This window comes from Astyanax mexicanus, chromosome 4 (genome assembly GCF_023375975.1).
Source record: "Astyanax mexicanus isolate ESR-SI-001 chromosome 4, AstMex3_surface, whole genome shotgun sequence".
Classification (NCBI taxonomy): Eukaryota; Metazoa; Chordata; class Actinopteri; order Characiformes; family Acestrorhamphidae; genus Astyanax; species Astyanax mexicanus.
Genome location: NC_064411.1, coordinates 37,898,487 through 37,925,000, shown reverse-complemented (window position 1 = coordinate 37,925,000; position 26,514 = coordinate 37,898,487). Strand labels below are relative to the sequence as shown.

The 26,514-nt window shown below is 36.8% G+C and overlaps 1 protein-coding gene across 1 annotated transcript in view; it reads left to right on the top strand.

The window, feature by feature from the left end:
* Positions 1–26,514, top strand: part of cdh7a (cadherin 7a) — a 142,973-nt gene that overhangs the window by 46,881 nt on the left and 69,578 nt on the right. Inside the window, 4 exon segments of the mRNA XM_049478526.1 lie at positions 3,150–3,444; positions 14,448–14,567; positions 21,232–21,399; positions 22,638–22,825. Coding sequence (XP_049334483.1) covers positions 3,150–3,444; positions 14,448–14,567; positions 21,232–21,399; positions 22,638–22,825 — 771 coding nt within the window.

Sequence of the window (26,514 nt, the reverse complement as noted above, 5' to 3'; positions counted from 1 at the left end):
CAGATTTCATTCTGACTGACTGTTTCAGTACTTTATAATTAAACTGTTTAGCAGATCTCACACCCAGGAGCTGCAAGTCGACAAGATTTTCTCTGTCAGATTTCTTTATTAATGTTTACACACACCAGTAATTAGTTCTACTGAGCGCTAACACTAAAACAAAACACTGAAAACAGAAAAACAGTTACTGCAGACTAATGATCAGAATTAGCCTGATAATCACCAGTCTGGAAAATTGGAAGCAATATTCAGATTCTTTATGATAAGAAGCTGAAATGGGCTTTTCCCTGGAAATCACTGTATGGGCTCAGCAATACTTCCAGAAATCACATTCCAATTAATCCATAATGGCAACCTGAGAAGCTGCATTTCAGATGAATGTTTCATTTCATCTAACAGGTAATGCTTTAATTAGGATAATTCACTCATTTTTCTTAAAAAAATACATTCAAACTTTTTTTTTTATGTTTCACTACTTTATTACTTGTTTTACTTTTGAAAGACCAACATATAAAACACCATGGTTCTAAATAACATTGAAACAATGTTCTTTTACTTTTAGTTTTTGCATAGGGTGGTTGTACATAACAGGAGGGCTAATGTAGCTTAGTTGTTTGTGACACCGTGCTTCACATCTCTATACAGGTGTGGAATGACCACTTTACTCAAATGTTCACGTGTGGGTAAGACAAAACGTGCTTCCGGAACATTAATGAGGCTTTGGAAGACATCGTTTTTCATTAACGCTGTATGGACTTATATATACTGACATTTTAGTAACATGATACAAAAACACAACATGCTTCATAAAAAAATATTTTATTTGCAAATAAAAGTGTTCAGATGTGATACTACAGTAAGCAAAGTGACAATAAAAACACAACAAGCTAAATAAATAATGTTAAGAGGTGGAAACATTAATGGAAAACAACTTAAAACAGTGTTAAATGTACTAGTTTAATAAACACATGCAGCAGCGTGTGTAAATACAGATGCTCCCCAGCAGTGCCATATTTTGGGCGCCTTCACTGCTTAACTGATCACCCCAGCCAGAGGGCGGTGCTCAAAAAAGGATGTTCTTGCTAGATAAAACGCGAGACGTTAAAACTGTACGCATATACGGGAAAAAATGGGCGGATTCTTTTTTTTATTTTCCCGTTTTCTCCCTAATTTACACGGCCAATTACCAAACCCGCTCATTAGGGCTCCCCCTATCACAAATGATGCCCCAACACACCAGGAGGGTGAAGACTAGCACATGCTTCCTCAGATACATGTGAAGTCAGCCATCGCCTCTTTTCAAGCTGCTGCTAATGCAGCATTGCCGAGTAGCATCACAGTGCACTCGGAGGAAAGCGCATGGACTCGATTCTGATACATCAGCTCACAGACGCCCTGTGCTGTGGACATCACCCTCGGAGTGATGTGAGGAGAGAGCGCCATCTACCCACCCGGAGGGAGCAGGGCCAATTGCGCTCCCTCTGAGCGCCGGCAGCTTGAACCTGCGACCTCCCACTAACAGTGGCAGCACTTTAGACCGCTGGTCCACTCGGCGCCCCTGAAAACGGGCTAATTCTAAAGATCGATTCGGGTTTATATGAATCAATATTGGATCATTCAAATAGAAGATCAATTTTTAAAACTCACCCCTACTGTATTGTATTGACAGTCATCTCTAACACACATAACATCACTGACACTGACTAACATCTTTTCAGAAACAAGCAAATACGCCTGCCTGATGGAGAACCACACAGTGTGTAGTGTCTGTGCTCGGTGAAAGCAGCATTTCAGCTCAAATGCAGAAATAAACAAGTCAATAAACTCACTGCTGCGTGATACAAAGAGAAGCAAAAAAAAGACGTAGAAGTTACTTATTAGTCAGCAGATGCTTGTGTTTGTGTGTGTGTGCGTGTGTGTGTGTGTGGAGACTGTGAATAAAAGTGGCCATTATTGGTTTTTCTGTACAATGCAGCAGAAATCATATGGGACTTTCCACCAGCATGATTTTTTTTTCTTCATGCATTTAAATACAGTGATAAAGACGCCCCTGAGTATAAGAGAAAAAACAAGGGCTTTCAGAAATGGTCTTTAGTGGTTCTCCACCACAAATAAACAGAGCTGTTTAAAAAGTGCCTTTTACGTAATATTTACAGCAGACAGTTTAGAAATAATGCCAAGGACGGTCAGAGAGTTTATTTCGTCTGGGCGACTGACAGGATTAAATATGGACGCTATTCTCATGGGAACGTGGGAACATTAACTCTTTCCGGCACACAAAATGTCAGATTTTGGTCATTTTACAAAAAATTCCACTTTTAGAATGGAATACACTTCAACAAATCCATTGGCAAAAACTAGATACAATTAATTTAAATTGTGACATAAATGCTTAAATTAGGCAAAAAAAATCTGAATGAGTGAAGTAAGACTCAAATCAAGCAAAAATATTTTATTTTCTAGCTTAAATTTTTAAGTATCAGAATAACTTGACTGGTGACTTTTTTCTGTTTATTTTGAGTTCAAATTACTTAAAATAATGCAATGAAATTTCTAAGTAAGACTGAATCAGATAATTGTTCCTAAAATAAGTAAAACAATCACATTGAAAATTACATTTTCAATGCTTAAGTAAGTGTAAAAATTCTTATCAGAGCAAGAAATAAGATTTATTGCTTTGAAACTAGATAAATTCACTTATATAATATTCAAATTTTCTGAGACACTGATTTTTGGGGTTTTATTGGCTATAAGCCATAATCATCAACAATAAAATAAATAAAGGCTTAAAATAGACCACTCTGTGTGTCATACATCTATGTAATATATGAGTTTCACATTTTGAACTGAATTACTGAAATAAAGTAACTTTTCAAAGATATTAAATTTTTTTGAGATGACCCTGTAATCAACACTTTTGAATTCAGTACAGTACAGTTCAATTCAGTTTAGTAAAGTTCAGTTTGGGTCAGTTCAGTTAACCTCAGTTCACTTCAGATCTCAGTGTTATTTTGTTATTTTGAAATGCCTAATAAAGTGGGCATTTGTGTAAAATCATATAAAAAAAATGGATGTCCAAAACAACGATCTCTTAAAATAAAAACAGACAGAAAAAAATATAAATGTCCTCTGTTTTCTTCTCTCTGCAGCTGCACTCAGACGTGGATAAAGGTGAAGGCAGGGTAAAGTACGTGCTTAACGGCGAAGGGGCCACGTCCATTTTCACTATTGATGAAAACACGGGGGACATCCACGCCACTAAGCGTCTGGACCGGGAGGAGCAGGCCTACTACACCCTGCGAGCGCAGGCCCGCGACCGCGCCACCAACCTGCCCGTGGAGCCCGAGTCCGAGTTCGTCATCAAGGTCCAGGACATTAACGACAACGAGCCCAAGTTCCCAGACGGCCCCTATCAGGCCTACGTGCCCGAGATGTCTCCCGTGGGTGAGTGAGCGTAACTGTAATGAGGGCGTGACTCATCACTTCCGGATATTTCATGTTTCAGCTGATGAATTGGCGTTGAGTTTCTTTTTATGTACAGCATGTTTTTGTAGAATTTCATTTATAGTAGTAGGCTGTTAATAAGACAAAGTGCTTGTCTGCAAAATTGTATTCAGTTCAGTTCAGTTCAGTTTAGCTCAGCACATGCCGGGTTAACTTAGTTTAGTACCGTTCAGTTAAGTTAATTTATTTTCATCTAAACTACTTGAGCACTACTTGTGTCCCATGACTTTTGCCATGTCCCAGTGGAAGCTAAAGAACATTTCAGTGATCTGTAGGTTATGTGTGTATATACAGCTCTGGAAAAACAATAAGAGACCACTTAAAAATGATGAGTTTCTTTGATTTTTACCAAATTGAAAACCTCTGGAATATAATCAAGAGGAAGATGGATGATCACAAGCCACCAAACCAAACTGAACTGCATGAATTTTTGCACCAGGAGTAAAGCAGCATAAAGTTATCCAAAAGCAGTGTGTAAGACTGGTGGAGGAAAGCATGCCAAGATGCATAAAAACTGTGATTAAAAAACAGGGTTAATTCACCAAATATTGATTTCTGAACTCTTAGAACTTTATGAATATGAACTCGTTTTCTTTGCATTATTTGAGGTCTGAAAGCTCTGCATCTTTTTTTTATTTTAGCAATTTCTCATTTTCCGCAAATACATCCTCTAAATGACAATATTTTTATTTGGAATTTGGAGAGAAATGTTGTCCGTAGTTTATAAAATAAAACAGCAATGTTAATTTTACTCAAACATATACTTATAAATAGCAAAATCAGAGAAACTGATTCAGAAACTGAAGTGGTCTCTTAATTTTTTCCAAAGCTGTACATATATGTCTCCTGTATTGAATGTAGATGTGATTTCTGCCAGGGTTGCTTGTCTGTTTGTACAGTGAATTGTAACCAGAAGCTGCCAGTCAACATACTTGCCACCCACTGCACTGTCCACTTTGACGTATATACACACATAATCCTGTGGATTTAAGAATAAACAAACACAGAAATGGAAGGTCACATCTAAATTGATGGAACCCACTATTATGCATTGCTTGAACTTGAATCATTCTTATCCAGGGTTTCCCGCAGCAATATCTTGGCAGGACGGCCACCTTGACAGCAAACGCCCCCCTGCCTTCACAACGTAACCTGGTTGATTTTAACCTGGTTAAGTTCCAGTATAGTTTAGTTTACTTGAATACTTAATTTCAGTTCATATCACATTACTTCCATTTAGCTGACAAATGCATTTATGTTTTTTTCTTGATCATTGATCATCTCTTTACTAATAAATTCTATGTTTTAAATGAGGACCACCATGTACACATACAGTGGTGTGGAAGAGTATTTGCTCCTTACAGATTTATTTTGTTTTGTATTTTTGTTATACTTATATTTTTCAAAGATTTTAAAAGATGATTTTATTTATTGAAAAAACTAAATCTAAACCAATCTAACCCCATAAATGAACTGTGATTAATCACACTTTTTGGAAAGTTAATTTCAGTTTCACTAACAACAACCAGATCTGATTACTGCCAGACCTGTAGAGAAAGAAATCACTTAAATACAACCTGTCTGAAGCAGATATCAAAAAGCAGAGATCTCAAAAAGCAAAACATTATGCCCTAATCTTAAGAACATCAAAAACAGATGAGAAAACAAAATCATTAACATCTGTCAGTTTAGAAAAGGTTACAAAATCATTTCTAAGACTTTGGGACATTCCAATGAGGCTGAATTAAAACAATTCTACAAAAGAAGAGTGGGCCAGATATGTAAAAAGACTAAAGAAGCACAACCCAGTTATTATTAGGTTTAGGGGCCAAATATACTATTTTACACAGGGCTAGATTGGTTTGGATAGATTTTTTTTCTTTAATAAATGAAATGATCATTTGAAAGGTGCTTTTTATATTTACTTACTTTAGCTTATCTTTATCTGGTATTAAAGTTTGTTTGATAATTGTAAAAATATCAATATGACAAAAAAATGTCATGTTGTTTTTTTCATGTCACTGTATGTGTGAGTTCCTTCTTATTTTGAAAACATCATTTTGATCTTATAAAAGTCTTGAAGGTATACAATTTACCTGTGCGCTGTTGATTCTATCTACTATTGATTTTTCAACAGTAATCTATAAAAAAAAAAAAACGTTTTTTTCGTCCAACCTAGCAACAGTAGCTAAGGAATATTGTATGAACAGTTCAGCTCGGTTTCACTCCATTCAGTTTGATAGTTATTTTGTCATTATGCTTCCCTTGAAAAGTAATAACTGACCTTATTACATCAGCCAACACAGGGAAGAGAGTAACTTCAGTCTGTTGACATTACTGCCAGCTCGCTAGCAGTGTCCCTGATCTTGTCTCTGACTGGACAGTTTTGTCAATTTGCTTAAATGATTAATTCAGTACGTCTGAACGGAATGCGCGTTTGTCATTGACAGGAATGTCTGGGTTAATTGGCGCTGTGCCATTTCCGTGAGAAATAAGCATTTATTTATTTTACGTACCTTCAGCTCACCCCACAGACTGATGAACCTCAGCCTGCTGATATAAACCCCAGTGAATCAATCACAGGACAGACAATATTTACACGTTCTCCGGCTGCAAGGAGCCGTTTGTTTGCCACTGTTTGACCGTGCGGCGTGTATAATGGCTGACAATCAGGAGGAGAGAGTTGACACGCAGTTTTATAAGAGCAATTAACATGCTGGCCACCAGTGTCTGTCCACAACCTGAGAGCAAAGCCATTAGCCTCTGCGAATGCACGCGACCCCGTTTCTCATCGACTGCGTTACAGATCAATTTAAAATCATTAGCGGCTGAGTGGTGATGAATGGACTTGATTAATGAGAAAATGATTAATTTAATTTGGTAATTAAGAAGCAGGAGATTGTTTGCGGCCGCGGACCTTCGTGGCACCTGGACGCATCTCTTTCTCTCACTTTTGACTTCTAGGAGTGTAAATTTGTAGCAGATGCTAATGATAACAGCCTTGCCTGCTCATTTTTCACACATTATGACTTTATTAAGACGTGAGCACAGCCGCATTAAACCGTTATTGTCGGGTCAACCGGCTGGACCACGTGACGTCAAGGTCTGCAGCCTGGATTTTTTTTTTCTCTCGCTAATTAAATTCTATTAGCAGCTGAAAACGAGCTGCTTACTGGTGTGTGAGTTATTAGATTAGCAGCATGGTCATTCGAATGGGACTAGAATTAGCCTTCTCTGTTCACAAATACAGTATAAACATACTGTAGCATGACATTAGTGAGCTAAAAGCAATATTGGATGTAGCAACAAGCTACATAGCTAACTAGTTAAAAAGAGAATTAACCAACAACAAAGAGAATTTAACAACTAGAAAAAAGCATTAGCCCATTAGCCAGCTAGCAAATAAAGCATGACCAGCTAGCATTTAGAATGGCATTACCTAGCCTACTGATAATAAAAATACAAAAAAATTGTAAGTAAAATTGAACGAGTTTAAACTTAATCTGGATGACCAGCATTTCGACTGCCCCAACCATCAGCTTAGACCTCCTCAAACCAGCTAAGAGCAAAAGCTGGTCTTTAGCTGATTTTTTTTTTTTTTATTATTAATACAAATATTTTACTTACTGGCAGCTAACATAGCATTACCCAACTAAACATAGAATTAGCCAGCTAGCATCTAGCACAGCTTTGCTCAAATAAAGAGAAATTAAACAAACTACAATTAACACAATGCAATGAGTCAGTTACAACTAGAATCATTACCCAACTAAAGTTTTAATTAATCAGCTAGCATCTAGAAAAGCATTACCCAACTTAAGATACAATTACTCAGCTATAACTAGCTATAATTACACAATTAGCTAACCAGCTAGCATCTTAAATAGCATTACCAAGTTAATATACAATTACTCAGCTACGAATACCTATAATTAGACAATAAGCTAAGCAGCTAGCATCTAGAATAGCTTTACCAAACTAAATACAAAATTACTCAGCTACAACTAGCTATAGTTACACAATTAGCTAACCAGCTAGCATCTAGAATAGCTTTAACCATCTAAATATACACATATTTACTTACACCTAGCTACAACTGTGGTAGTATACCATATACCATAGCATTGCCTGTCTAAAGATACAGTTCATTAGCTCAAAAAATATATACACACTTACTCAGCTATAACTAGGTCTAATTAGACAATTAGCGAACCAGCTAGCATCTAGAATAGCTTAACCAAACTAAACATACAATTGTTTAGCTACACCTAGCTACAGTTGTGGTAAACATCTACCACAGCATTACCAATCTAAATATACGGTTAACCCAACTAAAGATACAATTATTTAGCTATAACTAGCTATAAATATACATTTAGCTAACCAGCTAACATCTAGAATAGCTGCACCAAACTACAGATACAATAGCTCAGCAATAACTAGCTATAATTAGACAATTCATGATCTAGTGTCTAGAATAACATTACCCATCTAAATATACAGTTAATCAGCTAGCATCTTGCTCAGGATTACTCAACTAACGTGTCATTATTATTTAGCTACAGCTAGCTACAATTACACAATTAGCTAACCACCTAGCATTAGGGGTGTCACGATCTCGATATTTTATCGAAATCGAATCGAAATGAGGTCACGATCTCGAGTATCGAAGTCAAAAAGAGGATCGACGATCCCTCCCGCGCGCGCTACGCAAATAGCGCAGCGCGCTACGCAAATGGCGCGGCACCAACACAGCGCATCCTATTCATTTAAATAGAGATAGCCACTGCATGAGCGCAGTCGGCGGGAGTGTGATCACTGTTTTTATCTGTCCAACGGGGGAGGGGGGGCGGGGGTTGGGCGCGCAGGTTTTGTATCTGTATCTAACGGAGGGGTGGGTGCGCGCAGGTGAGAGCGTGTGAACTCGCTGAAATGCGTGTGTCAGTGTGACTTGAGAACACTGACTATAGATCACAGTGAGGTGGATTAAAAATCTTAAACTTATAATTGACTACACCTGTTGCTTTCCATTGAATTAAAAAAACATCTTTCTCTCAGATAAAGTAAACACAAGCGTGTTTTTGACTAAAATAAAAGCTTTTCAGGAGAGATATAAGTTATGTGTAAATATTTATAAGACAATACCCACATCACTTATCTAACCAGCCTGTACTGATTTCTGCCCCCCAATAATGCTTTCAATAACCTCTTGTAACCCCTGGGAGCCAGGGGTTACACTCTAATAGCCTTTAATAGTCTTCAGTAGCCTTTAAAAGACTTACCTGGCGGCCGTGGTGTGTCCACTAAACTCCGTAGTTATAAACATCCTGAGGTTAGCAGCGCGCTAACTGACCTGTTCATAATGTAATCCGAGCAGTGCCTCCGTGTCGGCTGTTCTAACCTGCTGCTGTTAGCTGCTTGGGCTGAAAGATGAACTGTAGTGAGCTGTATTATCCGGTTAGTGGGGTTAAAACCTTTATTTGTTTACAGAAACAGTAAAAACGGACTGGCTGAGCTCTGTAGCCCGTGGCTGGGCTGTACTGAAGTAGTGACTGAGTGAAGAGAGCGGGGCTTGTGCTGCTGCTGCTAGTGGTTGGATGAAGAACTGCAGCTTCATGTAATGAGCAGTTTCACCAGCCATCCACACACAGCTCTGATAAACTGCTTGTTTTAATAGTGCACACTGTTGCTACCAAAAAAAGTCACTAGATGGCATTACCATATATTAGGGGTGTCACGATTCTCTAAATCCTCGATTCGATTTCATTTTCGATTTGAGGGTCACGATTCGATTCGATTCTCGATTTTCTTGTTTTTTTTTCTTGTTATTATTTTATGCCTCATAAAATTTAAATAATATATTTATTATTATTATTATTATTATTATTATTATTATTATAAATATTATAAATATGGTAATGCCATCTAGTGACTTTTTTTGGTAGCAACAGTGTGCACTATTAAAACAAGCAGTTTATCAGAGCTGTGTGTGGATGGCTGGTGAAACTGCTCATTACATGAAGCTGCAGTTCTTCATCCAACCACTAGCAGCAGCAGCACAAGCCCCGCTCTCTTCACTCAGTCACTACTTCAGTACAGCCCAGCCACGGGCTACAGAGCTCAGCCAGTCCGTTTTTACTGTTTCTGTAAACAAATAAAGGTTTTAACCCCACTAACCGGATAATACAGCTCACTACAGTTCATCTTTCAGCCCAAGCAGCTAACAGCAGCAGGTTAGAACAGCCGACACGGAGGCACTGCTCGGATTACATTATAAACAGGTCAGTTAGCGCGCTGCTAACCTCAGGATGTTTATAACTACGGAGTTTAGTGGACACACCACGGCCGCCAGGTAAGTCTTTTAAAGGCTACTGAAGACTATTAAAGGCTATTAGAGTGTAACCCCTGGCTCCCAGGGGTTACAAGAGGTTATTGAAAGCATTATTGGGGGGCAGAAATCAGTACAGGCTGGTTAGATAAGTGATGTGGGTATTGTCTTATAAATATTTACACATAACTTATATCTCTCCTGAAAAGCTTTTATTTTAGTCAAAAACACGCTTGTGTTTACTTTATCTGAGAGAAAGATGTTTTTTTAATTCAATGGAAAGCAACAGGTGTAGTCAATTATAAGTTTAAGATTTTTAATCCACCTCACTGTGATCTATAGTCAGTGTTCTCAAGTCACACTGACACACGCATTTCAGCGAGTTCACACGCTCTCACCTGCGCGCACCCACCCCTCCGTTAGATACAGATACAAAACCTGCGCGCCCAACCCCCGCCCCCCCTCCCCCGTTGGACAGATAAAAACAGTGATCACACTCCCGCCGACTGCGCTCATGCAGTGGCTATCTCTATTTAAATGAATAGGATGCGCTGTGTTGGTGCCGCGCCATTTGCGTAGCGCGCTGCGCTATTTGCGTAGCGCGCGCGGGAGGGATCGTCGATCCTCTTTTTGACTTCGATACTCGAGATCGTGACCTCATTTCGATTCGATTTCGATAAAATATCGAGATCGTGACACCCCTACCATATATATCTTAATAAATAATAATAATAATATTTATAATATTTATAATAATAATAATAATAATAAATATATTATTTAAATTTTATGAGGCATAAAATAATAACAAGAAAAAAAACAAGAAAATCGAGAATCGAATCGAATCGTGACCCTCAAATCGAAAATGAAATCGAATCGAGGATTTAGAGAATCGTGACACCCCTACCTAGCATCTACCACAGCATCATCTAGCTAAAGATACAATTCAGGAGCTAGTGTCTAGAATAGCATTACCCATCTAAAGATACAGTTAATCAGCTAGAATCTTGCACAGGATTACCCAACTAAAGTGATATTATTATTTAGCTACAGCTAGCTACAATTCCACAGTTAGCTAACCACCTAGCATCTACCACAGCATCATCCAGCTAAAGATACAATTCATGAGTTAGCGTCTAGAATAGCAATACCAAACTAAAGGGATAATTAACCAGCTAATCAACACCTAGCACAGCATTACCCATCTAATGACAAAGTTAATCAGTTAGCATCAAACAGTGAATTAGATCATCCAGAAACCACTTTTCATCAATATTACTAGCCAACTGGTGTTTCTGTTCAGGTCTAATTAATACCCAGTACAGTTCTGTCTAGCGCAGCTGGTTTAAGGGCATATTTGAAGCATAGCCAATTTTCTGGAACTTATTAAACAACTGTGTGTCTTTTTAACTGCATCAGCAGATGAGGGAAGGGAACAGAACTGATGTTAGGGAATATATAAAAGCAGCATAAAGAGACTTAAAGAGCAGAGACTACTTTTTAAAGTTGCAGAGAGGGTTTTTTTTGCAGGCAGAAAATCTCAGCCTCACAGGAATCACTTCAGCTTCTGTCAATATCTGCAGTGTATCTAATACTGAGTGTCCTCTGTGACTCTAGCTAGAAGATAGAATATAGAATATAAAGAGTCATGAAAGTGGAATCACCTGATTGAATATTTTTTAATTTGTAGCAAAATCATTCTGATCCTAAAGAAGCATTCCTTTTTAAACCTTTTGTATAATAGTTAAGTTAAACGCAGTTATTTTGAGTGGTTTTGTGTGAACACAGAAACTTACAGTCAGAATTGCTCACAGTGGGCGTGATAGAAATCAGACATCTGAAGAGTTTAATGCCTCTAAAAGCTCACTCACAGAAAGTTGTTATGTGAAATGGTTATGAATACACTGATGGATGCCTGAGACACTGTCTGGGCTTTAAAAGATCCAAGAGTTAAATATTCAAAAGACAAATATTATTGAATAAAACAAATTGAATAAAAAAATATTTGAGTGGTGTAAAGGCTTATCCTTGATTCAAAAATTAGATTTTACATAGTCAAAAGTTTTCACTCAAATAAGAATGCTACAGAGTTTTGATAACGACTTGGAATTCATTATGACAAAACCATGGTCTTGACAGAGACCACATCAATATTATAAAGTTTTGATCATACAGCTCTGTAAAATAAATAAGAGACCACTTAAAAATAATAAGTTTCTTTGATTCTACAAAAGTGAAAACCTCTGGAATATAATCAAGAGGAAGATGGATGATCACAAGCCATCAAATCAAGCTGAACTGCTTGAATTTTTGCACCAGGAGTAAAGACATAAAGGTATCCAAAAGCAGTGTGTAAGACTGGTGGAGGAGAACATGCCAAGATGCCTGAAAACTGTGAAAAAACAGGGTTATTCCACTAAATATTGATTCCTGAACTCTTAAAACTTTATAAATATTATTTGAGGTCTGAAAACTCTGCATCCTTTTTTTTCTCATTTTCTGCAAATAAATGCTCTAAATGACTATATTTTTTTGGAATTTGGGAGAAATGTTGTCTGTTGTTTATAGAATAAAACAACAATGTTCATTGTACTCAAACATTTACCCTAGCAAAATCAGAGAAACTGAATCAGAAACTGAAGTGGTCTCTTAATTCTTTCCAGAGCTGTAAATTAGACTTGAATTTTACAAGAAGTCTTGATCATAACTCAGACATGAACCCTCAGTGTCATTAAATTTAACACAGTGTTGATCATAACTTGGACTTGAATAACTTGTAGCGTGTAATGCAGCTTGGTTTTGTGTTAAAATTGAAAGCTGTTTAGAATTAAATCACATCCTGTCTTTTAATTGCGGGTAAAACTTGTTGTTCCGGGGTCCGCATTCCTCCACATTAGGTTTTCTGTATGTTTTGTGCGGGTGTGCTTTCAGCAATGTCCACCAGATGTTTGGGTTGCAGATTTGACACGCACTGGGCTTGTCCCCAAACGTCTTATTTAGTTATTTTATGAGCAAACGCGTTTAAGGATAATCTACGCTTTTTTCCGAGGAGTGCCAGTGGCCCGTAAATTGCACTCAGATGAAGGCCTGGCACTTTCCATTAGCCATTTTACAGTTTAAATAAAATCTATCTGGGAAATATCAGCCGGCAAGCCGGGCGACATTAAACTCTCCTTTGCGGTGTCGTTCCAGAGCGCAGACAGCTGCGTAACAGTTCTAAAGGCCGAGTTCTCACATATGGATCCAGCGCTAGCAAGAGAGAGGGGCATGCTGTTCAGCGAAGAAAGGATTACATTCAGAAAAATGACATAAAGCCCGTGACTGTGGACTGATAAAGAAAACTACCTAGGCGTTGGGTGGCGTGAATAGAACAATGAACAAACAGAGTGACATGACAGTAGTGAAAGTACACAACAGCAGGACTGAAAAGGCAGCAGATTCAATAAAACCGAGCGGAAGTCTGCAGACAGCCTCATTCTGGCGAGGGGTATTGTCTGCTTTTGGATTCACTCAGTGTGTCCCTGTGTGCTTTTTCTTACTTTCGCATGACTGAGTTTTCTATCCAACACATGGAAAAAATCAGGATGAGAATGAAAAATAAAGCACGCTCCACACAAGAAACTGCCTGCCTGCTTATTGGCCTAGTTCATTTGCAGCATTATGAGAAAATTAATACCAAAAAAAGGGGGGGTGGGGGGGGTGGAGGACATGCGATTTATGCTTGCATAGTTTATGTGTGATTTAGGCTTGTAAAATTGTATGTGACATTTAAGCTTGTGAAGTTTATACGTGAAATTGTATGTGATATTTAGACTTGTAAGGTTTGTATGTGAGATTTCGACCTGTGAAATTGTTCATCAGATTTGAGATTTATGCTTGGGAAATTGTTGGAGACATTTATGCTTGTAGAATTTGAGATTTAGGCTTATGAAATTTGTTTTTTTAGGTTTATGCTTGTGAATTTTGTGAAATTTATGCTTGTGACATTTGTGAGATTTATGCTTGTGAAATGTGTTTGTAAGATTTATGCTTTTGAAATTGTATGTAAAATCTTGACCAAGATTTGTTTGTGACACCTATGCTTGTGAAAGTATTTGTGAAATCCAGACTTGCGAAATTAGTTTGTGATATTTACGCTTGTGAATTTTATATGTGACACTTATACTTGTGAAATTAGTTTATGAAATTATGGCTTGTTAAATTTGTACATAAGATTTATACTTGTGAAATTTGTTTATGAAATTTGTGCTTGAGAAATTTGTTTGTGAGATTTATGCTTGTGAAATTTATATGTTAGATTTAGGCTTGTGAAATTTGCACATAAGGTTTAGTTTTGTGCAATTTATTCGAAAGATTTAGGCTTGTGAAGTTTGTACATGATATTGAGGCTTGTAAAATTGTACACGAGATTTAGGCTTAAGAAATTTTATTCTGAATATACATGTAAAATGTGTAAGTAAAATTCTATGTCAGATTTAAGCTTGTGAATTGTGTTTGTGGGATTAAGGCATGTGAAGTTTGTACATGAGGTTTAGACTTGCTTGTTAAATTTGTACATGAGGTTTAGGCTTGTCAAAATCTATTATATAATACTGATGATATTGTTTGTTTTCAGGTACATCTGTGGTGGAGGTGAAAGCAACGGATGCAGACGACCCCACATATGGAAACAGTGCAAGAGTTGTGTACAGCATTCTGGAGGGACAGCCATATTTCTCAGTGGAGCCCAAAACAGGTACAAACAAAGAAGTAAAACAACTAAACAAGAAAATAGGCATTGCCTCACAGCATACATCTCCAAACTGGAAAGTTTCTTAATGTTTCTTGGCTTGGATGTATGAAAAAAATAGAAAAAATATATAATTGGTATGAGTGGAGAGTGAGTGACAGAGGTGGCAGGTTTGAGCTGAAAGAAAAATAAAAATTAGAAATAGTTTAAAAAATAGTTTCAAATTATTTGTACACTATACTCATACAAATCAAACAAAGTAAAGTATTAAGCATCACTTATTACACAATGATTCATTACCCTTTCACACACTGGCTGTTTTTCCAGCTGAAATATATAAGATTATCAGATGATTTAACTTAGCTTTAGCAGCTGTTAGTTTACTGAAGGTTCTCTCTGTGTAAATTTTATTCAGATTTGACTTGAGCAGTACTACTGAGGTACATTTATGAACGGAGGTGCACTGCTGAGGTACATCCATGATAAGAATAGCACTACTTAAGTAAATTCATTATTTGAATAGAAAAGCACTTCTAAAGTAATTTCATTGTGTTTTGTTGGTTTGATTGTATTCATATTAAAAAGGTTACGGGTGAAGAGTTTTGTAATAGTTTTTTTTTTTTTTTTGGAAAGCAACACAAAAATATGAAAGCCCATTTCCGCCACCTGAAGAAAAAAAACGTCCTCAACTAAGTCATAATTATGAGATAGAAAAGTCATAATTATGGGATAGTAAGTCATAATTATGAGATAGAAAGTCATAATTATGAGATAGAAAGTCATAATTATGAGATGACTTTTTATCTCATAAATATGACTTACTATCTCATAATTATGACTTTTTTATCTCATAACAATGACTTACTATCTCATAATTATGACTTACTATCTCATAATTATGACTTACTATCCCATAATTATGACTTTTCTATCTCATAATTATGACTTACTATCTCATAATTATGACTTAGTATCTCATAATTATGACTTTCTATCTCATAATTATGACTTACTATCTCATAATTATGACTTTTTTATCTCATAATTATGACTTAGTATCTCATAATTATGACTTACTATCTCATAATTATGACTTACTGTCTCATAATTATGACTTACTATCCCATAATTATGACTTTTCTATCTCATAATTATGACTTAGTTGAGGACGTTTTTTTTTCTTCAGGTGGCGGAAATGGGCTTCCATAAAAATATACAGCTCTGGAAAAAATTAAGAGACCACTTCAGTTTCTGAATCAGTTTCTCTGATTTTGCTATTTATATATTTATGTTTGAGTAAAATAAACATTGTGGTTTTATTCTATAAATTATGGACAACATTACTCCCAAATTTCAAGTAAAAATATTTTCATTTAGAGCATTTATTTGCAGAAAATGAGAAATGGCTGAAATAACTATTCAGATCTCAAATAATGCAAAGAAAACAATGTAATATTCATAAAGTTTTAAGTTCAGAGTTCAGAAATCAATATTTGTTGGAATAATCCAGGTTTTTAATCACAGTTTTTATTCATCTTGGCATGTTCTCCTCCACCAGTCTTACACACTGCTTTTGAATAACTTTATGCCACTCCTGGTGTAGCTGTTGGTTTGATGGCTTGTTATCATCTATTTTCTTCTTGATTATATTCCAGAGGTTTGGTGAAATAAAAAAAAATCATTTTTAAGTGGTCTCTTAGAGCTTTTTTTAACACAGCTTTCAAACAGTTTTTCTCTGTTACAGATAATAAGTGAATGGCAGAGCCTGCAGCTAAAAGATACAAGCTTTACAGTATTAGAATAGTAATGTAATTATTGTATCAGGCCTTATAATAACAACACAGCTTCCAAACTTTCTAACCTCTCCAGAGCTCCAGCTGTCAGAGAGAGTGTAGGGTAGCATACAGGAAATGCAGTGGAAAATAAGATTCTGCTACATTCTCCATACAGTATGTGTTATTTATAGGTCACTTGCTGGGGCAACTGGCTACAGTGTGTCAACTCACCCATACTAAACCCCACTGAAGGCAAAATCATGCCACCAGAACACAGCTCAGAATGCTGATGCCTGTCATGGGAGAGCAGGATTTTCACCACATCCCTGCTCTCCCCAGAATTCATAGACTCGCAGTTAAACCTGCTCGACCTCCTGACACGCCGGAGACGCGCTGATTATTCTGCAGAATATTTTTAGAGGATTTATTGTCTAGATTCCTCAAATGTGACCAGCGGTATGGCATGAAAAGCCATATCTCACAAGGCTGTGGTAGGATCTGGTGATAGATCTTGGCCTGTCACAGCGGGAGTACAATCCTGAGATTAAATAATGCAGCGTGAGCAGCCATGACAGCTCAGACACTCTGTAGCCAAATCTACCTGATATGAGCCTTCACTTGAGGAGACGCTCTGTGTGTGTGGATTTTACAATGATTTACACTTTCTGAATTTATAATAATAATGTAATTGATCATTTTGGGGAATTTTGTATTTGGAAAGTAAACAGGAGTTAGACAGTAAAACTGAGACCACATTATTTTATAATGTATTGTCTCGACGGACAGTTATGGTGGAAGCAGGAGAGTTGAGGTGCACATTGATTTCTGCCGTGATTTGAGCAGCCGTGGCTTTATGTTTTTTTAATACAATCCTGGTTAGAACCCGAAAATCCCTTTCAAACAGCTTCCTCTTACAGCATCCACAGTTAATCCTGTTGGATGTGGTTGGTCCTTCTTGGTGGTATGCTGACATTACCCTGGATACCGTGGCTCTTGATACATCACAAAGACTTGCTGTCTTGGTCACAGATGCGCCAGAAAGACGTGCACCAACAATTTGTCCTCTTTTGAACTCTGGTATGTCACCCATAATGTTGTGTGCTTTGCAATATTTTGAGCAGAACTTTGCTCTTACCCTGCTAATTGAACCTTCACACTTTTCATGCTCTTACTGGTGCAATGTGCAATTAATGAAGATTGACCATCAGGCTGCTCCAATTTAGCCAAGAAACCTCCCACACTAAAATGACAGGTGTTTCAGTTTCCGTGTCCAACCCCTGGATGTTTATGATATATACAGTACCAGTTAAAAGTTTGGACACACCTTATATTTAATATTTTTTTCATTATTTTAAACTGTTTTACATTGTAGATTAATACTAAAGTCATCCACACTATACTATGAAGAAATACATAAGGAAGTATTTGGTAAACAAAAAAAAAAAACAGATTCTTCGAAGTAGGCAACCAGAGGAGTTTTCTCTGGCTGGATTTTCTAAGAGGTAGAGTCACATAAGGAATCATGTAGTGAACTTAATAGTAATAAACTTGCTGAAAACTCTGGTAACTCTGACCACTTGCTTTTAAAATTCTAATTATAAATGTACCTCAGTAGTGCAATTTTAGTAACACATTTACCTCAGTGTTTCCATTCTAATATTAAATTTAATCAGACATTTACCTCAATATTGCTGTTCTAATCCTAAATTTATCTCAGCAGTGCTATTCTAATCATACATGTTCCTCAGCAGCGCAATTTTAGTCACAAACGTACCTCAGTATTGCTATTCTAATCCTAAATGTTCCTCAGTAGTGCTATTCTAATCACACATTTACCTTAGCAGTGCAATTTTAGTCACACATTTACCTCAGCAGCATTACTCGTGTCATGTCGTACATTTTGTTTTTACATTATAAAATTCAAATTTTGTCCATTTGTCATGAAATTGTGAAAAGATATTCAGCCACATTATTGCAATAACAATTACAACGTGATTTGTGTATTTTATATGTAATTCTTATACTTTCAATGCTTTTACAGCTCTGGAAAAAAACCACAAGAAACCACTTAAAAATGATGAGTTTCTTTGATTTTACCAAATTGAAAACATCTGGAATATAATCAAGAGGAGGATGGATGATAACAAGCCATCAAACCAAGCTGATCTGCTTGAATTTTTGCACCAGGTGTGGCATAAAGTTATCCAAAAGCAGTGTGTAAGACTGGTGGAGGAGAACATGCTGAGATGCAAGAAAACTGTGACGAAAAAACAGGGTTATTCCACCAAATATTGATTTCTGAACTTGTTTTCTTGGCATTATTTAAGGTCTGAATGCTTTCTCATTTGTTCTCATTTTCTGCAATTAAATGCTCTAAATGACAATATTTTTATTTGGAATTTAAGAGAAATGTTGTGTGTACTTTACAGAATAAAACAACAATGTTCATTTAACTCAAACATATACCTATAAATAGCAAAATCAGAGAAACTGATTCAGAAACTAAAGTGGTCTTTTAATTTATTTTTCCAGAGCTGTATACACAGTTACATTTCTGAAGTTTATGCATACGATTTAAAAAGATTCCACATTGTTGCTGTCCAATGAAAAACAAGTATCTTCAAAACAGCAACTTTACAAGAGAGAAATAAAACATTCTAAACTTTCAATGTAAGTCAATGTAAAAAGAGTTTATTTCAGGTAATTTGAAGTATTTCTATTGGTCCGCTCATCAATAAATTTTGGCACAGTGTAAAGGACAGTTTGTCTGTTCTAATTATGTAGTAAACTAAAAACCAACAAACATGGAGATACTTGTTTTTCATTGGACAGCAACGATATGCAGTTTTGGTCATGGTTTGTACTCTCACATTCACCAACCATCTACAACCACACCACTTCCTTCTACACAGCCAAGCTTAAATAATGGTCCTGCAGTAGACGATACATGTAGCAGAATTATTGGTAGGTCGGTGTTTTGATTTCGCCCATGAGTCACGGAACAAGTTGATAAAGTTTGGATGTAGTTAGCGGCGCACATTATCACCTGATTACGTGAAAATAAAGCTTCAGTGTAATCAGCACGCCAGCGGCAAGACCGAGGTCACGGCTGCATCCACATGAGGTCTGCCATCATGGATAAATTACAGCCCATGATTAAATTTCTTTTTAAGAGTATAGGCTAATTTTAGATAGTTTAGCTTCCCTCCAGCATGTGGAAGCAGCAAATGCCAGACATGGTAAATAGCAGCTCCTATTGATTAGGGTTTATCTCAAACAGTCTAGGCACAGGACGGAACATTGAGGGGCCGTTTAATCGCGCGGGAATGAGTCAACCGCCGATAATGCCAGAACTAACAAGGATCCGGAGAGGAAATTAATTCCAAGTCCGGTGCAGACGTGGGTAAAGATGACCTATCGTGGAGAGGCATTATTATGATATGCTTTTGTAAAGACTGAAAGCGCAGCCTGGAGAAGGTCTATGCTATAAAACAAGATAATCCTGCTTTAATTATGACACAAGCCACTGTGTAAAAGGAGCTTTAAAAGACTGAGCCATTCAGCAACCCTGCTGCTTGTGCTCCATCAGTGCTACACCAGGCTGTCCAAAAGCTGTATCCCATGTTTCTTCAGAAATCTAGGGTATAAATTGGAAATTTTAGTAAAAACAGTAGCCTCCATTGTTCTGATAAGTATTTACAATAGTACTTGAAACAAATTTACCTCAGTAGTGCTGTTTAGATCCTAAATTTTCCTCAGTAGTGCAATTTTAGTCATAATTTTACCTCTGCAGTGCTATTGTAATCATACATGTACCTCAGCAGTGCAATTTTAGTCTAGAATGTACCTCAGTAGTGCTGTTCCGATTTGAAATGTTCCTCAGTAGTGCAATTTTAGTCGCAAATTTACCTCAGTAGTGCTATTCTAATCATACATTTACCTCAGCAGTGCAATTTTAGTCACAAATGAATGTTAGCAGTTTTACTTAAGTTACATGTCAGTGAAATATTTATACATAGAAAGGCAGCCAGACTTTCGGTAAACAAGCAAATGCTGAAGCTAAGTAATTCCAGCTAATGCAATTTCAGTTACACATTTACCTCAGTGTTGCCATTCTAATCTTAGATGTACCTCAACAGTTACGTTTTAATTACACATTTACCTCAATATTGCTGTTCTAATCCTAACCATACCTGAGCAGTGCTACTCTTATCATAGATTTACCTCAGCAGTGTACCTTTAATCACAAATTTACCTAAGTATTGTTGTTCTAATTCAAGATTTTCCTCAGTAGTGCAATTTTAGTCACAAATTTACCTCAGTAGTGCTATTCGAATCATACATTTACCTCAGCAGTGCAATTTTAGTCACAAATGAATGATAGCAGTATTACTTAAGTAACATGTGAGTGAAGTTTTATACAGAGCAAGGCATCCAGACTTTCAGTAAACAATCAAATGCTGAAGCTAAGTAATTCCAGCTAATGCAATTTCAGTTACACATTTACCTCAGTGTTGCCATTCTAATTTTAAGTGTACCTCAAAAGTTCAAATTTAATCATACATTTACCCTAATATTGCTGTTATAATCCTACATTTACCTCATCAGTGCTATTCTAATCATAAATTTACCTCAGCAGTACACAAATTTACATCAGTAGTGCTGTTCTGATCTAACTTTTCCTTAGTAGTGCAATTTTAGTCACACATTTACCTCAGCAGTATTACTTAAGTTACATGTGAGTGAAAGTTTACACAGAAGCTAAGTTATTCCAGCTAATGTGAGGTAACTTAAGCAGCATAGTCCTGCCGCCACTACTGAAAAGAGTTAAGGAAACTCTGCAAAATGAACTGGGCAGTCAATAGTATGTTTACATTTATGAACAATGTTTACAGGTATTGTGAGGACTGCTCTCCCCAATATGGACCGAGAGGCGCGGGACCAGTACCTGCTGGTGATCCAGGCAAAAGACATGGGTGGGCAGATGGGTGGTCTCTCGGGAACCACGTCAGTGACTGTCACGCTGACTGATGTCAACGACAACCCCCCGCGCTTCTCCAGAAGTAAGGCGGTCACACTCTGAGACGCATGCACCACTGCTGTTACGCTTTATAAGCAACCAGATGCACAGATAATACTGAATACCAGTTTATTTAAACTACAGTTGTGGTAGAGGAACTGTTCACAATGCTGGGGAAGACAATCTTAAAATTTTTTTTTTGCTTTTTTTTCTTCCTTTTGTAGGTGGAGGGGTATTTTATGTCTGCAATTGGGCAATATAAATTTAATTTGGACAAAAGATACAAGCAAATTACTTCTGTCCATAACATGAATATACATTTTTTTTTGTCTAATTTCAGTTTTACCATCAATTAAACACTGTATCTACAGTGTACACTGTTTCATTAATTCTAAATGAATGGGCTAATTGAAATGCTGAAAAGGTGTGTAAAAACACTTCTATTTTACATTTACATTTGTTCAAATATAAGAACATTTCTGACTTCTTCAGTTCCGACACCACAACACACCACAAATCTTAAAACAGCCTATGGAATATAATTAAATGTTTATAAAATCTATAATAAACACAATTCTATTAAAAAAATATATATATACAATTGAATTTTTATTTTTAAGTGTCATGTTTTTGTAGATTTTAGATCTATTAAACACGTATTATTACTTTTAATTATTATTCAAGTTTGATAATAGCCCAAACAAAATGGAAATTACCTTGAATTGGATATTGATTATGATTATTATACATTATACAAAAACTAATCTTTTATTATATTGTATATATATATATATATATATATTTTTTTTTAACATTATTAACCTTCCAAATCAGTGAGTTTAAATCTCCACCCTCAGATTGTTGCTTTTTTATACCACTTATATTTGCTGGAGTGATAAAGGAGGCAACTGCGTCTGTGTAATTACCTGGAAGATCACCTTCTGAACTCAAATCCCCCATGTTTTTCTTCTCCTCGCGTCTTTAAGGCGTGCAAAAGATTGTAGCTATATATAACTCATTACGGGTCTTTTCCCCACGGCCCATTTCAAATCACCACGGCTAACAGAAACGCGGCTACCTGTAGCGCGGACCCCCGGTCTGCCCACGCAGCCAAAGCTCTATCTGCGGGAGGATAATACAGGACAGAGCAGGGGGACACGACCAGCATGGAGCGGCCACAGCGGCCAGGTGATAAGAGAGAAAGAGAAATTGCATCATCAATAATTTCTGTATGTGTATTTGTGTGTACGTGTGTGTGTGTGTGTGTGTGTGTGTGTGTAGAATCCTATCAGTTTGCGGTGCCGGAGTCTCTGCCCGTGGCGTCGGTGGTGGCCAAGATAAAGGCCCTGGACTCAGACGTGGGAGCCAATGCAGAGATGGAGTACAGAATTATAGAAGGAGATGGCCTCGGGGTGTTCAGGGTCGAGCCAGATGCTGATACACAGGAAGGAGTCATAACTCTGCAGAAGGTGGGTCACAGAACGGCTGGTGGATGGGGGGTGGTCCAGTCTGGTTTGATCTGTGGGCCTAGCGGTTAAAACGTTAATAATCCTGGCGGCTGAATATACAGTGTATTTTTCATGGTTTAAAGGCTTGAAGATTCCCTCACTGGTAAATGTGCTACAGTTGTTTAATGTAGGGGTGGGCGATATGGCCCTAAAATAATATCATGATATTTCATGGTATTTTCGCAATAAATATATTCTTGGCTATATGAAAAAACACTGAATTAAAAAAATATATATATATCAAGAATACACTTCTGCAGCAAAATGAAAATTCGATTTTATTATTGCATAAAATATGATATGGCATCCCCCTTAACTGAGATATTTAAACTATAATACACAAGAGGTTCGTGCTATAACAGCAGAGCCATGTCAATATTGGCTCTGCTGTGATGCGGTCATTGGCACGAGGCTGCAGGCGTACTGTTAATAAATGTATGCGCTTTATTCACCCAAATAAACAGTTTTCAGGAGAAAAATCTGTGTGGATTTAAGTCCAGCACTCGTTTGACTAAAAGGAAATGTTTTTTTTTTTTTTTTTTTAAGAATTAAAGTTTTGTTTACTTCGGCACCCCCCAGCAGCAAGACCTGCGGAATTACAAGAGTCCACCTTACATTCAGCTTAAAACTATATACACTTAATCTTTATTTTAAAAATATCAACTCTTAACCTGATACTGGTGGCTGATAATGTGTGTAATAATGCGTATTTTCTAAGCACTGGGCTTTTTTATTTATTTGTGTGGACCACGTCTCTGTCTGCGCCACTTATTGGAGACATGCTGTTACTGCACTGTGCCTATAGGATCCAGCGGCTTCCAGTGTTGTATAATAACATCTCATTTGGGTTGTATTTGGTTTGTAAACGCTGCATTTTTGCTAAGTTACCTGTACAGCGGAGTAATACATGGAGAGCTTCGGTTACAGTGTCTTATAGTCTAATATTGTCACTGTAGTATAATAAAAAATACAATCATTTTATCAGATATGTAACAGAAGTCAATGATCCAAAATGTCATGATACTAAGAATGCATTTAAAATATCTCCAAATATCCAGGATTAAAGTAAATAAATGATACTGAACAGATATAATCTAGATATATAATGAGTAATGAGAACAGTGTAATTTTTCTTTTGTTAAAAACAGCAAAAAAGTGGTATCCTGATGTGATAATTAGGGGTGGGTGATATGGCTCCATATTTGAGAGTATAATATCATTTGCGATAATCAAAAATGTTGGAGATATTTTTGCATACGATACAATATGTCACACCCCTAGTTTAAAGCGCACTGTTTAAAGATGTTTTTGACTGAATGTCACTAAAACTACATTTCCCAGCAGCCCTCATTCAAACAGTACCATCAATTACTCAATTCAAAAATACATTCATCGTCAAAATAGAATAGTTGCACCCAGAAGGAACAAAACAACAGGATTGAAACCTTGTGTGTAGTCATGCCAGACTGTCATGGAGTGAGTCATAATTCAGCGAGATCATCTTCAGCGATGATGTCTTGTGGAGCTTTTGTTTTGTGGAGACGTTTAACGACAAATCTGTGTGTGGAGGCACCATGGTCAGAGCTATGAACATTGTCACACAGTTATTGTCACGCATCACATGTCCAAAAGTCCTGGTGTCCTGGTGTGGGGTGCAATTTTGTCCGGTGAGCTCTTTCAACAGGACAATGCTCATCCACCCCTTGAAAAAAAAAATTATATATTAATTATATATGTATTAATTATATATTAAGTATATTTAAAAGTATATTTAACATGGAAGAGTGCATACTTTTTTAAAATTAAAATATGTACTTAAATGTACTATTTTGGAACAGCTTATGTCAAACTTGTAATTAAGCTCTATTTAAACACAACATAAAATTATTAAATTGTGCTTCTGAAGGCATTTTTTTTACAATTTCTGCAAACTTAAGTAGATTTAAATATGTGTTTTTAAACACCTTTTTTAATACACTTTTATTTTTTTTATTTTAATACAATTTAAATGTACTACTTTGCATATTGAGGCACATATTGTGTACACCTTAATGCTACTGAGAAAAATAAACTAAAGTGCTCTTTAAGCAGTATTTAAAATCATAAAATCATAATCATAAAATTATTTAAATATGATGATATTTAAGATATTTAAGATTTTTTTTATTTAAGATCATGTTGGAATAAAGCGTTTTTCTCTGCATTTTAGTGAATTTGAAACATGTTTTACCAGTGAATTGGGTTTAGCTGAATTCCACTGCAGTAATCTAATGGCTCGCTGGCTGTCCACTCTGTTTGTTCAGCTGTCCGTTGCTTAGTAGCGAGACTCGCGATGCATTCTGGGACACATTTAGCTCTTTTAGTATACAGCAATGTTTACTATTAATCATGATGCATTATGGGATTTTACAGTGCCCTCAAAATCACGTTCGATTTCCACCTTACAATTCGGATACTCAAAGAAAAATGTCCGACATGCTCGTTAGTGCCCTAACTAGTAAATACGGAGCCATTTTGGTCACAGCCCTTGAATTTAAGACAGACAGATACTATGCTATGGTCAGCTATATCATCAGACCTATCCCTGAATGAAAATGTGTGGGATGCTGTTGTACGAACCATCAACAATTAACCCCGAATACAAAATCTGCAGGAATTACATGAATATTCAAGCTGCATGGGGTGGATTATAACATGAAAAACCTTTACCATTGTTGAGAGGTCTGGCATGTCGCGATACACTTGTGTTGCACACTACTTCTGTATGTGTAGCTCAATAAATATGACCAAGAGTGCATATTTAAAGCCTGTATCAGTCTACAATGTTTAATCATTTATTGTTTCTGGTAACTTTTGTTTTCCTTCATTGCAATTATGGAGGATTTTTTTTGTAACTACTCCTTTGACAGTGAGTGTATATTATTTTTTTCAGTAATTATTTCCCACTTAAAAAGTTTTAGTTAATTTTGAGTTTGTGCTACAATCATTTCATCATCCTAATTTTGTCCTTTATGTGTACCTCATTAAAAGTTAATGAGCAGAGCGGGTCCTCGCTAACATGTCTGAGCCAATCAGGTGTGCTTTTAGGTACTTGGTTAAAGGCCATTATGTCTGATGTAATACTGACACTAAATGTTGAAATCCCTTGTGTGATTAGTTGTGTCCAAACCTTTGACTGGTGCTGTAATTGCCTGTGAACAGTGCTTGCTAATGAGGTGCCTAAACTGTAAAATACTGTAGATCTGAAATAATAAAACCAGTTGACCCTGCTATGAAAATATTCTACTTAAGACCAATTTTGCTGAGAGATGGTACAAAATCTGACCATCCAGCTGGTTAAGGTGGAAGACCAACCTAATATACAGCATGGACCAGTTGGATCATGTTGGCTATGATGGTGGACCAGTTTGGTCATGTTGGCTATGCTTGTGGACCAATTGTGTCATATTGGATATGCTGGTGGACCAGTTTGGTCATGTTGGCTATGCTGGTGGACCAGTTGGATCATGTTGGCTATGCTGGGGGACCAGTTGGATCATGTTGGCTATGCTTGTGTACAAGTTTGGTCATGTTGGCTATGCTGGTGAACCAGTTTGGTCATGTTGGTGATGCTTGTGGACCAGTTGGGTCATATTGGATATGCTGGTGGA